Genomic DNA, 14,057 nt, shown 5'->3' on the forward strand with positions numbered 1-14,057 from the left:
GGACCGCTTTCAGATGGAGTCCACTTCCTCCCGAATGACAGATTCTGGGTCACGACTAATCTTGCTTTGGGGGATTTCAATTCTTCCACACCACTTGCAAGTGGTAATTCCAATTTGCCATTTCCGTATAGTCAGACAGGATTTTCCACTTTGTTGATGGGGATTTCTGTTAAAGGCCACATGAATCTTGGGAGTATGCCAAGCTGGAAGCACCACAGCTCAAGTTTTCCTGGCAGCAAGGTCTTGTTGATACAAGCTATGTATGTGATGTTATCCTATTTGAGTTCTTTAAATTGCTCTGTGTCCTTGAGCTTTGCGTCATACCACCAGCCCATTCTTTGATCCATGACTTTACCTTAGACAATGGAGATGCTTCGGTACTTGCTGGACTTGATCCTCATGCTCACATGTTTTGATGAAGCTTTTCCAGATGTCTTGTGGTGCAGGGGAACGTTGTTGTCCAAAAGTAAATCAGTGGTAACTGTAGTGACCATTTTTCCATTTTGAGGCTTTGACAATGAGCTCCATTGCCTTAGTAAAGACCAGTGGGCAGAAGGTGCATTCAACGGTGATGCCAGCTTCTAGTGGTTGCCAAGATTTGGTGAAATCTGATGTTGTGTTACAAAATTTCAGATCCTTGAAGTTGTGTTTTACCAGATTTGTTACTGTAAACACCTGAAAGAATTGAAAAGGTGTCCACAGTAGGGAATGAGGAACTGATCCATGTCAGGTCAAGGAACAAGATGAGTAGATCCTTTCCTTCTTTCTTAGCAGTTTGGATTTGATGCCATATGATACTGGTATGTTCAAGGCATCCTGAGAAGCCTGATATACTAACCTTTTGGGTTGACACGTTGAAATGGTTTTGTTTCAGATACTTTCAGATACTTTGTCAGTCTTTACGCCAGCATACTGAAAAATATCTTACCTTCTTTGTTCAAAGGATTTGTTGGGCAAAACAGTTTAATGGTGGAAAATATTTTTCTTTTGGCATCAGCACTCCCACTGCTCTTCACCAGGCTTTGGGGATAAATTCCCACACAACCCTTGTGTTTCCCCAAAGGAATTAAAGAACATCTGAGGCATTATTGTACACACAATATACTGTATAACATTGTTAGGTGGTGAGACCAGCTTCCCCATGATGGACTCAACCAACCAAATCCCTGAAGTGATGGGCAGACATAGCAGTTTGAATGGCTTCAGAAGAGGTTCTCAATAAAATACATTCTAAATGTATATTTTATATATATATATATATATATATACATAAGTTTAGAAAAGATTTAAACCAGAAAATGTCTAATAACAATCAATTTCTATTTTGAGGCTCTAAAAGAAGCCTTTAGACCTTTTGCATTGAATTCACAAAAACTATAATTTAACAATTTACTAAATAAGTAGAATATGAAAAATCCAAATAATTAAGAAGGGACATTGGGGGGACTTTAACATATGACCCCAATATTTCTAAAATTATGGCTAAGGACCAGATGTCAGTGCTCTTCAATGTTGTTATTACTAATAGAAATGCAGGTGAAATCACAAAAATGAGACAGAAAATGTAATAAACTGGAATAATCTTTTAACAATCAACAATGAAATTAATTATTTATGATGCACAATACTAATACAGTCCATCACAGACAAACTCCCACTGTTTAGGTGGGTACCATCTCCAAACCAGATTGCTTCTGTTTGGACTCCAAAATTAAATTCCACATAGAAGGCCACGAATCAAATTTACAGCTTTCTGGCTGGGAGGCTACAGTGAGTCCTAACAGAGCCACGATGTGAAGCTCAGTACAGAGAGTAAAAAAAAAAAAGACAAACCACCTATTTTTTTAGGCGATACTTGTTGGGTTTGAGCCTGCTTCCCAACTTTGACCTCTGCTACAATATACTTGTGCCAAATCTACAGTATTTTGCATTTATCTGTACCAAACAGTTCTTAAATTTTTTTTTTGTCTTGCATGTTTCATGGCGTAATGCAGGACTGGCAGGCGGTACTCACAGCCATGATGCGGCTGGGTGTGTGTATCATGGATCTGGAGCTGAAACCATGGCTGAAGGTCTTTCCTGCAGGAAGGCTGTAATCTAGACAAACAGTAGAAAGATAAAGTATTAGAGTTTTTGGTCATTCAAACTGTCACCTCATCTTATCATCAGCTGATAGAAAAGAGAAGTTAACTGGTTGTTTGGACTAGCTTTGGTGACTGCACACAGCTCTGCAGAAGTCCTGACTTCAGAAACCTGGTTATGCACCTTTCTTAACAAAACTATGTTACTCCTGAATGTACGCATACCCATAGATAATGTTACTAAACCTGTATTTGCCAAAGAGGGTTCAACATGGTACTGAATGAAGGGTCTGAATACTTATACAAAGACACAGCAATAGTCAAATCATGAAAGAAACCCAGAGTTGCTTCATATTTTGATGATGATTCACTGCTGTATATACAATTTAAACTTGATGTACTGCATATTTTATTAACATGTGGACACAAACACAGTGTAGACTATGGAGGCCCCCAAGGGCCAGAAAACAAAAAAATGAGCATTTGAACTCTGACCACATTTGTGAAGTAAGTCCAGTTTATCTAGATTGAAGACTTTAGATCTGATACTATCATGTGGTTTTCATTGGATGTTTCACAGCTTTTATTGTCTAACATATTTATTGTGCACACAGAATAGTAAAGAGTACAGATTTACATATGGCTGTGTTTTTTTTTCTCAGTGCACTGGCTCCAGAGTAAACAGACAGATTTGCTGCTGTCACTTCAATGTTAGTGGATGCTCTGATGTACTGACCTCTGACTGACCTCTGACCACTCTTCACAATGTGGTTTTTCTATTTGACACATACACACATTTTTGTTTTTGTTGTCAGACAACAGAACATGGAAACAACCTAGCGTTTTAATCACAATTAAAATGTCAAAATCTGTCAAAATCAAAAGATTATCAACAGGCTGACAGTTGTACTTATTATTATTGGCTATATCAACATTTAAAATGAGTGACTGCAGAGAAAGTTAAAGATGAGAGAAGGTTGTCTTCACAGACAGACAGCTGGTGCTGGGATGTTTGAACATTTTTCAAATGTCTCCAGTATTTTGAGTTTCCCACCATAAGGTGTTGTGAACATTTTGAATAAAGACTTTGGCATTTATCCCATCAATAAAGAGATGTATAAGGATAGAGAGCTGTATGAATAGCAGTCAATGTGAGCATTAGATGAGGCTTTAACCAGTGGCAGTGTGGTGGTGGAGGGGCAAAGTCGCAAGCAGCCTAGACTACAATGTCAGCAGAGAGAGACAACATGGGTGAGGTAGTTCAAATATTCTTCAGCTAAGATGGTCACTGGACAGGACAGAACACCAGTGTAATCAGTGGATAATAGTGGAGCCTCAGTGTGATGAGATAAGGCTGATGAGTTGTCTTCCCACTTGAATTTGCACTAAAAGCTTCATGTGAATGATAACTAAGCACTTCCAGCAACTAAACCAAACCATGGCTTTCACAATGAAACATGACTCTGCAGTGTGTGACTGTGTTTTTGTGACCAAAGCAGCATCTATCAGTGACACCCTGCAGCTGAATGAAAGCCACTGGAATGGGTGTGTTCGCTGTGGAATCTAAACTCGCCTTCGTCAGGCCACTGGGCTTCGGCAGGGGGCTGCAGTTCAGAGATGGGCTGGAGCTGTGTAACATCATGTCAAGAGTCATAGGGCAGACCTACTGTGATACAGCTGGATTCACTTCACTGCACAGATGGAAATAATGTACACAGATATGAAGGATTGTGGCTGAAGGAACATTATGTAGGTTGCACACTGTAACCACATGTATGGACACTCTAAGACTAAAGAGGACATTGTATTGTAAAACATTATATAAGTGAGCTGCTGTGAATTGAACAGAGAGAGGAAGGGGGTGGGGTGGCGGTGGGAGCCCATCTACTCCAGCAGCACGGAAGGAAGGAGGGCGGAGATTGTGCTGGGAGGGGCTGCATGCCTGAACATAAGAATCAGCAGGTCAGAGGTCAGGGGAGGTATGCTCATACAGGACCACCACAATAAGGAGTACATACACAACATTTAACCAACAATATGTTAAATGTATCTGGGATCTCTCATCACACAACAGCAGAGGCCACAGAAACCATTACATGTGAGGCCTCTCTTCAGCTGTTCAGATGTTTTAACACAAATTTTATCATTTTATCAGACTTGATGCTTTGTTATTTAAAGGATGCTCCACTGTTTTTAAACCTCATCTTTATCTCATTCAACAGTGGGAGTTTTGTTAATGCTTGGTTTTAAGTCTGAAGAGCACCTAAGGCTGTCCACAACATCAACATCATAAAAGCACAACAGCTCTCTCCACTGCCACTTGAGGTGATGGCCAAACCCAGGCTCACGTACAAGGATCCAACACTACTTATCTAACCTCCCATTCAAGTCTGAGCAGGAACTGCTGTGGGCTGTGTGGTCATTTTGGTTAAAGTTTGTATACGTGGCATTTCTTTCTTTCTTTTCTTACAAGCTGTTAAACTATGTATGTAAAACAGTTCAAAGCATCACATGTTAACATTTATATGATCACAAATGAAACTATTCTGTTAAACATATTCTGTATTTAAAGCTGGGAAGTCTTTTACATGATATTCATGTGTGATACTAGGACTTATTGTCCATCTATTTATAAAATAAATGGATATCTTTGTCTGCACTGGACAATAAAATTGGGGTAAAATGATTATTGTGTTAGCATTTTAGGCCTCATGGAAAATGTTGTTTCTGGATGCTGCTAATTTTCTAAGGGACCTGGTGTTTGTAGGTAAAACTCTGATCATTTCTGTACTGTTAGATGTCTATATAGACTCTAGAGCACGTCTAATGTCTGGGTGGGCATGAAGCTTTTCTTGCTGAATAATCAGTTTTAAAAAACTGTCAAAACAAACTTATGGTTTATTGCTAAAAAGTCAGTAACAGCTGTGAGAGAGAAGTGAACCATGACTCACAAGAAACAGTGGTGAGAAATATCCATCAGTAAGAATAAAATGTTGAGTCCTGTGCAGTGGAGGGCTGAAGTTAGAGATTACGCTTTGTAGAAATGGAGCCAATTTTCAACAATTTATCAGTTTTGTGTGGAGGTAAGTGAAGAGCCAGGGTCTGGCCTTCTCTCTCTGCTCTTTTTTCATTCTTCACACACTTATGTCTCTTTTCACATGAACAGTCAAGTGCAACACTATGAATGCCTTGAGGAGAGTCTCCTCCCTCACTGTGACCGTCAGGTTTTTTTCTTCCCTGCAATAAAACGTGGCCATTCAGAAAAATGTGATATAAACTATATAGTCCACTATATATTAAGTTTGCCACTTTATAGTGGTTTCCAAATTTATAGTGAGAATTATTATAACCTCTATAGTATCCCACAATGCATGGTGAAAAGTAGTGTACACCCAATGGTCACTAACCAAGCAATAAATACCATTATGCATTGTGCTCATGCTGAAAGAGAAACAGTGCAGAGAAAATGACCTGAGTTGTGTCTGCAAGTGTTTTTTCATTTTGCCGATGAGCTCACTGTATTGTCCGCTACACAGGACGCTCTGGATGGTGAGCAGGGAGTGGTGTATGTGAATTCCATCACATATGTTTCTGAACTAGCTGATGGAGGATCTGTTGGAACTTCCTGAGGCCTCCCAAATATCCAGACCTTTCTGTCAGGGTGTAGCCTCGATTCTACCCTCATCATGTCTTTTACCTTTTCACTGAAAGTCCTGTGAATCACATATCCATTGTACGAGACATACAACTAAGAAACATACTCAAATCTGGTAAACGTGATCATTTTCCTGGTTGTAACTGCAGACTCTATAAGCAGTATTTGAGGGGATAGAAACTTGCATAACAAAAAACACATTCATGTGCCACAAGAATTTCAGAATAAGGGAGTGCTATTATCCAGAGTTGAATTATGTTTTTAAACAACTTGTCTGTCATAGTTTAATGGCTGTGATTAAGCCCATCTTGCCACAGTTTTTTTTCAGCCTTTCACTGATTTATGTGTGCAGCTCCTCTCTTTCACTATGCTCCATTATAGCTGTGGTATGCAGCCAAGCCTTTCTCTTTACTTTCCATCATTGTCACAAACCCATCTTCTACTAAAGCTCCGGTCTTAGTCCCATTATTTGCAAAAAAAACAGCCTTGTCTCCAACAGCCTGGTCCCAAACACCAGTCTAAACTCCCAGAGTCTTAAACCCCTCTGTATGTTCATTACACCCCACATGTAAAAGTGTGGGATGGAAAAAAAACAAAAATGTCCTAAAGATTTGCACAAAAGAAGGTCATATCAAGTCAACATTTTATTTACACATCACCAAATCATTGCAGAAGTTATTTCAGGGCACTGTTCATACAGAGCAGGTCTCTTTATGATATCACATGACATGATAATAGACAGTTAACTTTAGTGGCAACTTTCAAACAACAAGTCCACCTACCAGCACCATTACATCTCACTAATTATGTTTTGTTTGTTAAATCCATACAGAAAATGACAGGGCGTTTTGAACCAGCCTCCTGTTTCTGTGAGGACACCAAGAGACCTGAGGAGACTCCAGTACGCTAATTTCCCCCCATATCCCATCTTCATGCTAAACTAAGTTAACTGGCTCCTGACTGTGGCTTTATAATTAGCATGACGTGAGCGTGTTAAAAACCACCTCATCTAACTCTCAGAAAGAAAGAGAATAAACATTTTCCCAAAATGTAAAACTGTTGATTGACATCCTGACCTGAGTCATTAAAAAAAGCTCAGGCTCAGAGCTCATACAAGCCTCTAACAAGACAAAGGGGACAGGATTGTTAATAGAGCTGACTCCTGCTGTTATGTTAGACAGAAACTTTGCTATTGTCCTTGTTGGTTTGATTGTGGTTGCATTCCTTGCTCATGTCCTTGTGCCCTTTGCCTCTTGTCTCAACTGTGAACTGAGCTATTTTATCCACAGCAGTTGTGCCAGATGTGGATAAAATGGATCAAACCTTTCAAAGTGAAATAAAAAACTCTTTTCATAATCAATATATCCAGGATGTTTAGTTTTCGGTCTCAGGACAATCAATCTGAGAAGCCAGAAATGCTGAACTGATAAAGAATAGTCTTTTCTAAATCATCAATATGCAGATTTAATTACATACAAATTTCTGTTTGGTCCTCAGATTTTAAGGCCAAATGAAAAATCTCCTGACCCTATAGTCCTGACCCTCCTGGCTGAAGTACAGCCCAGTCTAAAATAGTCTCTGATAACATGTTGTGAAGAGCAGATTGGAAAGGAATGTTCCCCACACAAGGTGGTCAATGAGCTCAGGGTGTGCTGAACCAGACTTCAGCCTACGTGCATTTGTCCTTCAACGTGTTTTTTTTTTTTTGACTGGAGTCGACTCCCCTGTTCATTCACAGCCATCCACACAAGTTTGTAGTCTGCATTATTTTTGCTCCACGCACAATCTCTATCTGTTTCCTTTGCTTTTATTTTAATTGTGGCTGGACTGCATCCAGATTTCACTGACTACAGATTACACAGCATTTAAACGTCTTCCAGTTCTGCCAAACCTCTTTGGCTCATTCAACTGCACATCCAAACTTAGTTCACAACAGGTAAAACACTGGCTTGATGTCATGACCAAGTCTTACTTATATAGGCAAAATCAAAATAAAAGATACATCACCATAAACTTAACTTAAATACACAAACATGACTTTATGCATGTATGTATTATATATGTAATATATAAAGTATATAATGCATGTAGCATTATATACTTTACATCACAGTCACTCTGCTGCTGTGAAAACATTTGAATGCTCATCACATTTTGTTTGAGGAAATGTAAACTACAAAAATACTACAGTTATTTTTCAATGTTCAAAACAGGATACAGCTTCTCTGCCTAAAACCTCTGACTGGGCATTTCCCATCACCGCAGCTGACTGTCTCTGCGAGAGGCATGCTAACCAATGTTTCACACTTTGTTTAATTATGTCAGAACAGTGTTACCTATTAGCCATTTTAAGCTGCCTGTCCCTTTACATCATTGAACATTTTTGTCGATTCACTGTCCCTTAAATTTGCATTCCACTCCATAAGTGGAAGCAAGGTAACCTAACTCACTAATGTTAGCACTGATTCCCACTGATTACTTTTTGCTGTTATTTCAGATATTTCAGATCTGTGATAGACAGACTTCATACTAATGAGAGGAGATCTCATGCAGCCTTTATACAACATCCTGACTCTCTCATAGGTCAAACTGAGGCCCTGTTGTCTTATCAGACAAAGGCAGGGGTAGTGGTAGTAAGGGGGAGGGACTGCTCCTTCCTCTCCCGTACTTTCCTTTTGGACAGATGATCCAGCCTGTTTTCCCGTCTGCAGTGAGACAGATGTGCATCATCGGAACTCTGCAGGATGACTCACATAAATCTGCATATGTCAAGATAGAGAACATGAGGTGGTCTTTCAACTGTGTACTGAACTGTCATCTTTATAACTGTTGGGTCATAATGGAAAAGCAGTTTTGTGTAACATTTTAATATTTATAAAACAAAACTGTCCTGACTGGAACCCAAAAGAAAACAGGAAATGACCAGGAAATAACACATTTCCAGGTGGTCGTAGTGCACAAATAGCAGTCTGTGTATGACATAATACACAATACACAGCAACAATACAATACACAAGTATAAACAAATATTCAGACTTTATGTGATTTGCAGTTTTTATTTTAGTTTTTTTCTTTTTCATATATAAATTTGTCATCACCTATCGAAAACTGTTATGGTTAAAATCAGTGGGCTTCTAAAGCCAGCTGACATTGTAATCGTCCTGGAATAAACTGACTAACATTCATGAGAAATTACTTAATGGTTTGGCCACAAGTCCTGTGATGTCAGTCCTCAGAGCAGCTTGAACTGGACCCCAACAACAAGCACACGCCCATGTGCATGTTTAGCTTTAACACAGGGATGCTACAGCTCTGTTACTACGTTCCTGCCATGTGTTTCAGCTATTATCACAGCTAAAGTTAGCCCAACACAGTACAGGAATCTCTGCTCGGTTCATCACTGACTCAAGTTTCCGTAACAGCGAGATTTTCTAAAGACAAAAAAGTACTGATGATGTGGAATTTCCCAAATTCCACATCAGTTTCCTGATATGCTGTGTGTTTAACAGATTTCCCACATCTGTCACATCTGTTGTTGTTTTATGCTGAGAAGACTAATCTTGACTGAATTAATTATGGTGTTGTGGTGGTATTTGCGTTCACTCCAGACGGCTTGGTACCTGACATTCAATATGGTGTGAAATTTTCTTTGGATCGGTGCATGAACAAAATAAGTACTGCTAAATTAGCTTAATTCTGTCCAGTAAGGTTTACATCTGAGCACATTCAGGAGCAGAATCAAGTCAAAGTAAAAGAAAAAACAAGCTGCTCCCCTTGTAAAATACGAGCCCATAGGTCGTCTGTCAGCAGGTTATTATGACCCATAGTTACATTTTCTTGCTAGGCGACATCTAGTGGTTGTAATAACTATGACAGGAGCAAAGGGAAAAGTTTGGTGACATTGTTTACAGAGGGACAGAGTCCAGGTCAGGAGGAGGTTGTGGTGGATGGATGGGTCAACAAAACACAGGAATATGTCACAGAAGAGCGGTGTTCGATTCCCATGTGACAGTAGCTGTTTATGTTGTTTCTATTATCCATGACTCTTTGACAAAGTTACTCACATTGTTATTATTGTCACCATGACATCGAAGATCATCTAATGATGAGTAAGTGCTTTTTTAACCCAAATCACGATCTTTTCCTTAACCTAACCTAAAGTAGTTTTAATGCCTAAATCTAACCAAGCCATGACCGTTATTATTATAACCATGGCGACGAAGGTAGGTACATCGCTGTCGGTATAGACTGCGTCTTATTAATTGTAACCATGACAACCACAGTTCAGTATGCATGCCGCCATAGAGGTGCTATTAAAGGAGACACTGCTACAGGTCGTATCAGAGGTTTGAAAAAAACAACCTTTGTGGTTGGAAACATTACATTTCCCATAATGCAGTGGATAGTATCTTACATTACAACCTCCATGCCTCCTAAATGCCCACCTCTGTCACACTTCATTTTACCTCCAGTTGAGACACATGTTTTCTGTTAAAAATTTTCAAGCCCAGGCTGAGATGACCCCTGATGACTCCTGATGACATCATCAGGACTGTTTATTTAAACCCTGGAGTCTTTTTGTATGGAGCACTACTGACATAGAGTTTAGCTTGCTTTTGTCTTAATTTTGACCGTATGTCAACATTTCACTGGGTTATCTTTTACAACAAGAACCATTTACTGGTTTCGTTTTCCAAAGTAAATCAAACAGATTGTTGTTTACTGTGTTTCTTAATTTTTCTACCACAATTTAGCTGATCTATGACCGCAAAGCCTTGCTAAATAACAAAAGGAATTTCTCTTGAATTTTCTTTTAAGCAACTGAGTTACAGGAATTGCTTGAAGGGTTTCAGATGTTTTTTCCAGCCAGGTCCTTTCTGCTGGTACGACGTCTCCCTCTGGATCAAAACCCAAAACCTCTCTATGTTTAAATGGTGTACAGTTACATCAGGAAAGTGGAGCAAGACTGAAACAAACAGTGATGTGGTCATCACTCAGATTACTGTTTTCAGAAAAAGAAAATTGGCCTGAACACCTTAAAAATGATACCCGCAGTTCAGTCTTTAACTGGGACAAAAGTCATTAAACTGCATGAGAGTTTAATGTTTACTGAGCTGCTTGGTGAATGAACGCCGAACTTACAAGCAGTCCCCTAAGAAAAGATGTTGAGTCATGTTTCATGACATCTTTATGAACAATGAGGTGTTAATGGTGCTGATGAACAGTGATTACACCATAGATTGGGTACGAATGTAAACTGACAAGAATATTATGATAAAAAACTGTAATGTATACCACTGTACTCACTTTAATGAACATAGAGACCATTTAAAGTCCCTGTAGAATAAAATGACAACACAAAATATCATACAACTATGTATCTGTTCCCATGCCACAGACGCTCTTACACATGTCTGGTTCTGTGGGGGTATAACTGGAGAAAAAAGCCAGAACTGCAGAATATTAAACAATAAGATCAAATATGACAAGGTTACTATAAACTTAGGTGTCGGTTACACAACAATGCCCTGTGGGAATATTATATTGTGGTGAAGTCATGACAGAAAGAACAATGGTTCACATAACCCACAATACAGTCTGTATTCTTGCTTAACAATTAGTTGATTGACAGAAAATTAAGTCTGATGGTGTAATGTTTATCATGTATCAAAGGTTTGTTGAGAGGTTTGTACCTTGGTCTTTAACATTGGAAAACAAATGTCACTCCAAAGCTCTAATCAATATTTTATACTGACAACATACTTTAAATAAACAGTGTGTAAAGTGAAAGAATACCTTCACAGTGATGAACCCACCAAGAACTGGCATCTCATTGCATTTGTTATTTCATTGTTTTGGTTCTACAGAGCACAATCTTACTCTCTTCAACCTCATTTCCTGCAGCAGGCGCCAGCTTTCAGCACAAAAGCTCTGGTAAACCTACTGTGCACTGGCTGTCCAGCACAGGACTGCAGACAGACAGGGTCTCCAACAAGCTGGTGAACAGACTGAAGCATTTGACAGCTAAAGAGTCAGATACTGTCCTCAGCAGCTGAAGGAGACTGGATTTTAGACTAACATTCAAAACATGGCACATTTCCAAATGTATCAGCTGGATGTGTGAATGGAAGACTGTTGGCTAACAACTTTATAAATATAATATGTCACTGTTATGTTTACAATTGTTCCACTGTGCCAAAAAAAAAATCTTAACACAGCTTCAAGCCTTCATTCCAGTGGTGAAGCTTATTGATTCACTGTGTTCACAGCCCAACCTGTTGTCTGCCAGTCTCAGAAGACATGTTGTTTCAGAGAGGTTTTGTTTTCCAACTTTATGATAATGGCTGATGAACTGTATTCTATTATTTTGTCCACCACATTAATATAAAACATAAAAAACACTTCTCTGTATAAAGAAAAACAGTTCAGGAGGACCCCTTTAGTTTTAACTGGGTATAAACTGCCAATTGAGTGTATACAGTGACTTCAGAAAATATGCAGACTGTATATACAGTATTCATGTATACACACATACGGTGGAGCTCTCTTACTATGTTATTGTCTTTTTTTCTGTTCTGCTTTATGATAATCAATCACTTTTGGATACAGTTTGTCATGTAGGATTAACTGTAGTGGTAATAAGGGTTTCATAACTAACCTATCACCTGTACCTGGGGCGGATATGAAGCCGACTGTTGAAGGGAATGTGGCTCACCTGTTGATCCGACCAGCGAGTCGTCCAGTCTGGGCAGGGAGGATGACTTCTTCTCAGCCAGTCGCATCCGGACCTGCTCCTGGACTCTCCGGGCTTTAGCCACGGGGTCCGGACACGGGCCGTCCGAGGGAAGCACATACGCGGTGCAGGAGGACCTGGGCTGCAGGGCGGACAGAAAGCAGCCCTCCGCCACCGCCACGCTCATGCTCGCAGCGGGGAACAAACTCCTTCACCCAGGCAAAGAGAAGAAAAAGTATTTGAAGCTGCAGGTCCGGCAGCAGTCGAGGCGCGTCCAACACTAGTCAGGACACTTGATCTTCTCAGTGTCTGCTACGAAATGGCAGCAGCCGCCAGCCTGTAGGCGGGACCTACACGGTCCACCTGCTGCCACAACATGTGTTCTGGAAATGAAGTTTATTTGGAGCAGGCCAGTTTGCAACAGCAAATATTTCTTGAACTAAACATAATGCTGGAAACAGGATTTGTTAACTGTAATCTATCCGACAAGCTGCCAAAGTGTTGATGCTGAATATCAGTAAAACGTCCACAGATAACGTATTTCATTTGTTTCCCACCATTGTCTCTGCATTTGTTGCCTAAACTGAGCCACACACTGGAGTCTGGATATGAATCTCTGACTTTAATGTTTTAGTCCTGGGCTGTACCCTCACTGACCTGCACAGCAACACAAAACAAAACATTACTAAAAGGGGAATATTGTAAATGATGATAATGATGTATGGAGCTGGGAGGCAGTTGTGTATACTGTGAGAAAAAAAAAAAAAACTCATGCAAAGTATGTATTAAGTTACAGGTAGAATCACTTACTTTATGCTGGATGTTGCAGAGGTGCATGGTGGATAGCCGACAGGTAGGACTGATGGAGTTGAGAAGACTGGAGTGATGACACTGTTCCTCTTCAGCTGTGTGGGAATTTATTTACCATCTGTGATCAGTGAAATGTTCATGATGCTGAGATGTTGGCCTGAGGCTGAAAGCTGAGCCACTAAAGCCCTTTTCTGTTGCCATGGCGCCGCGGATGGCTGCCTCGGTGTTTTGGTGCGCATTTTTTTGCCTTATTTTCTTTATAAATCCAGTTTTCTGCTTTGGTTTCCGGAGCTCTTTCACCAGAGAAGAGCTCATTAATATCAGAGAAACAACTCCAGTGGATTTTTTTCCTACTTTTCTCGACTCATCTGTGGGATTATTGGACATTTTGGTCAGAGGTGCACTGACCGTTGCTCTCGCAGTGAAACGCCGGAGGAGAGGAAAACGTGCTGGTGCGCTTGCGCGTCTCCGCCGGCGCGCACTCCGCACACCTCTCCCAGGTATCTTTCTCTCCAACGTGCGTTCACTGCCCAACAAACTGGATGAACTTCAGCTACTGGTGCAGAAGAACAGAGACTTTTCCTCATCTGCCGTCCTGTGCTTCACGGAGACGTGGCTGTGTGGATCGATTCCGAACTCTGCGCTGGAGCTGGCCGGCTTCCAGCTCTTCAGAGCGGATCGCGACACAGAGCTGTCCGGCAAAACCAAAGGTGGAGGAATCTGCTTTTATGCAAACAGTGGCTGGTGCAGAGACGTGACAGTGATCCTGCAGCACTGT

At 40.3% G+C, this 14,057-nt stretch overlaps 1 protein-coding gene across 1 annotated transcript in view; it reads right to left on the bottom strand.

The window, feature by feature from the left end:
- LOC139627422 (plakophilin-3-like) overlaps positions 1-13,104 on the bottom strand; it is a 37,762-nt gene extending 24,658 nt beyond the window's left edge. Inside the window, exons 1-2 of the mRNA XM_071488151.1 lie at positions 12,452-13,104; positions 2,015-2,097 (exon numbers count right to left, since the gene is read on the bottom strand). Coding sequence (XP_071344252.1) covers positions 2,015-2,097; positions 12,452-12,656 — 288 coding nt within the window. The 5' untranslated portion in view covers positions 12,657-13,104. The remainder of the gene's footprint in view (positions 1-2,014; positions 2,098-12,451) is intronic.
- Between the last annotated feature and the right edge of the window lie 953 nt (positions 13,105-14,057).

Source organism: Trachinotus anak, unplaced genomic scaffold (assembly GCF_046630095.1).
Source record: "Trachinotus anak isolate AG129_WGS33_773 ecotype Australia unplaced genomic scaffold, CSIRO_AGI_Tana_v1 ptg000011l, whole genome shotgun sequence".
Lineage (NCBI taxonomy): Eukaryota > Metazoa > Chordata > Actinopteri > Carangiformes > Carangidae > Trachinotus > Trachinotus anak.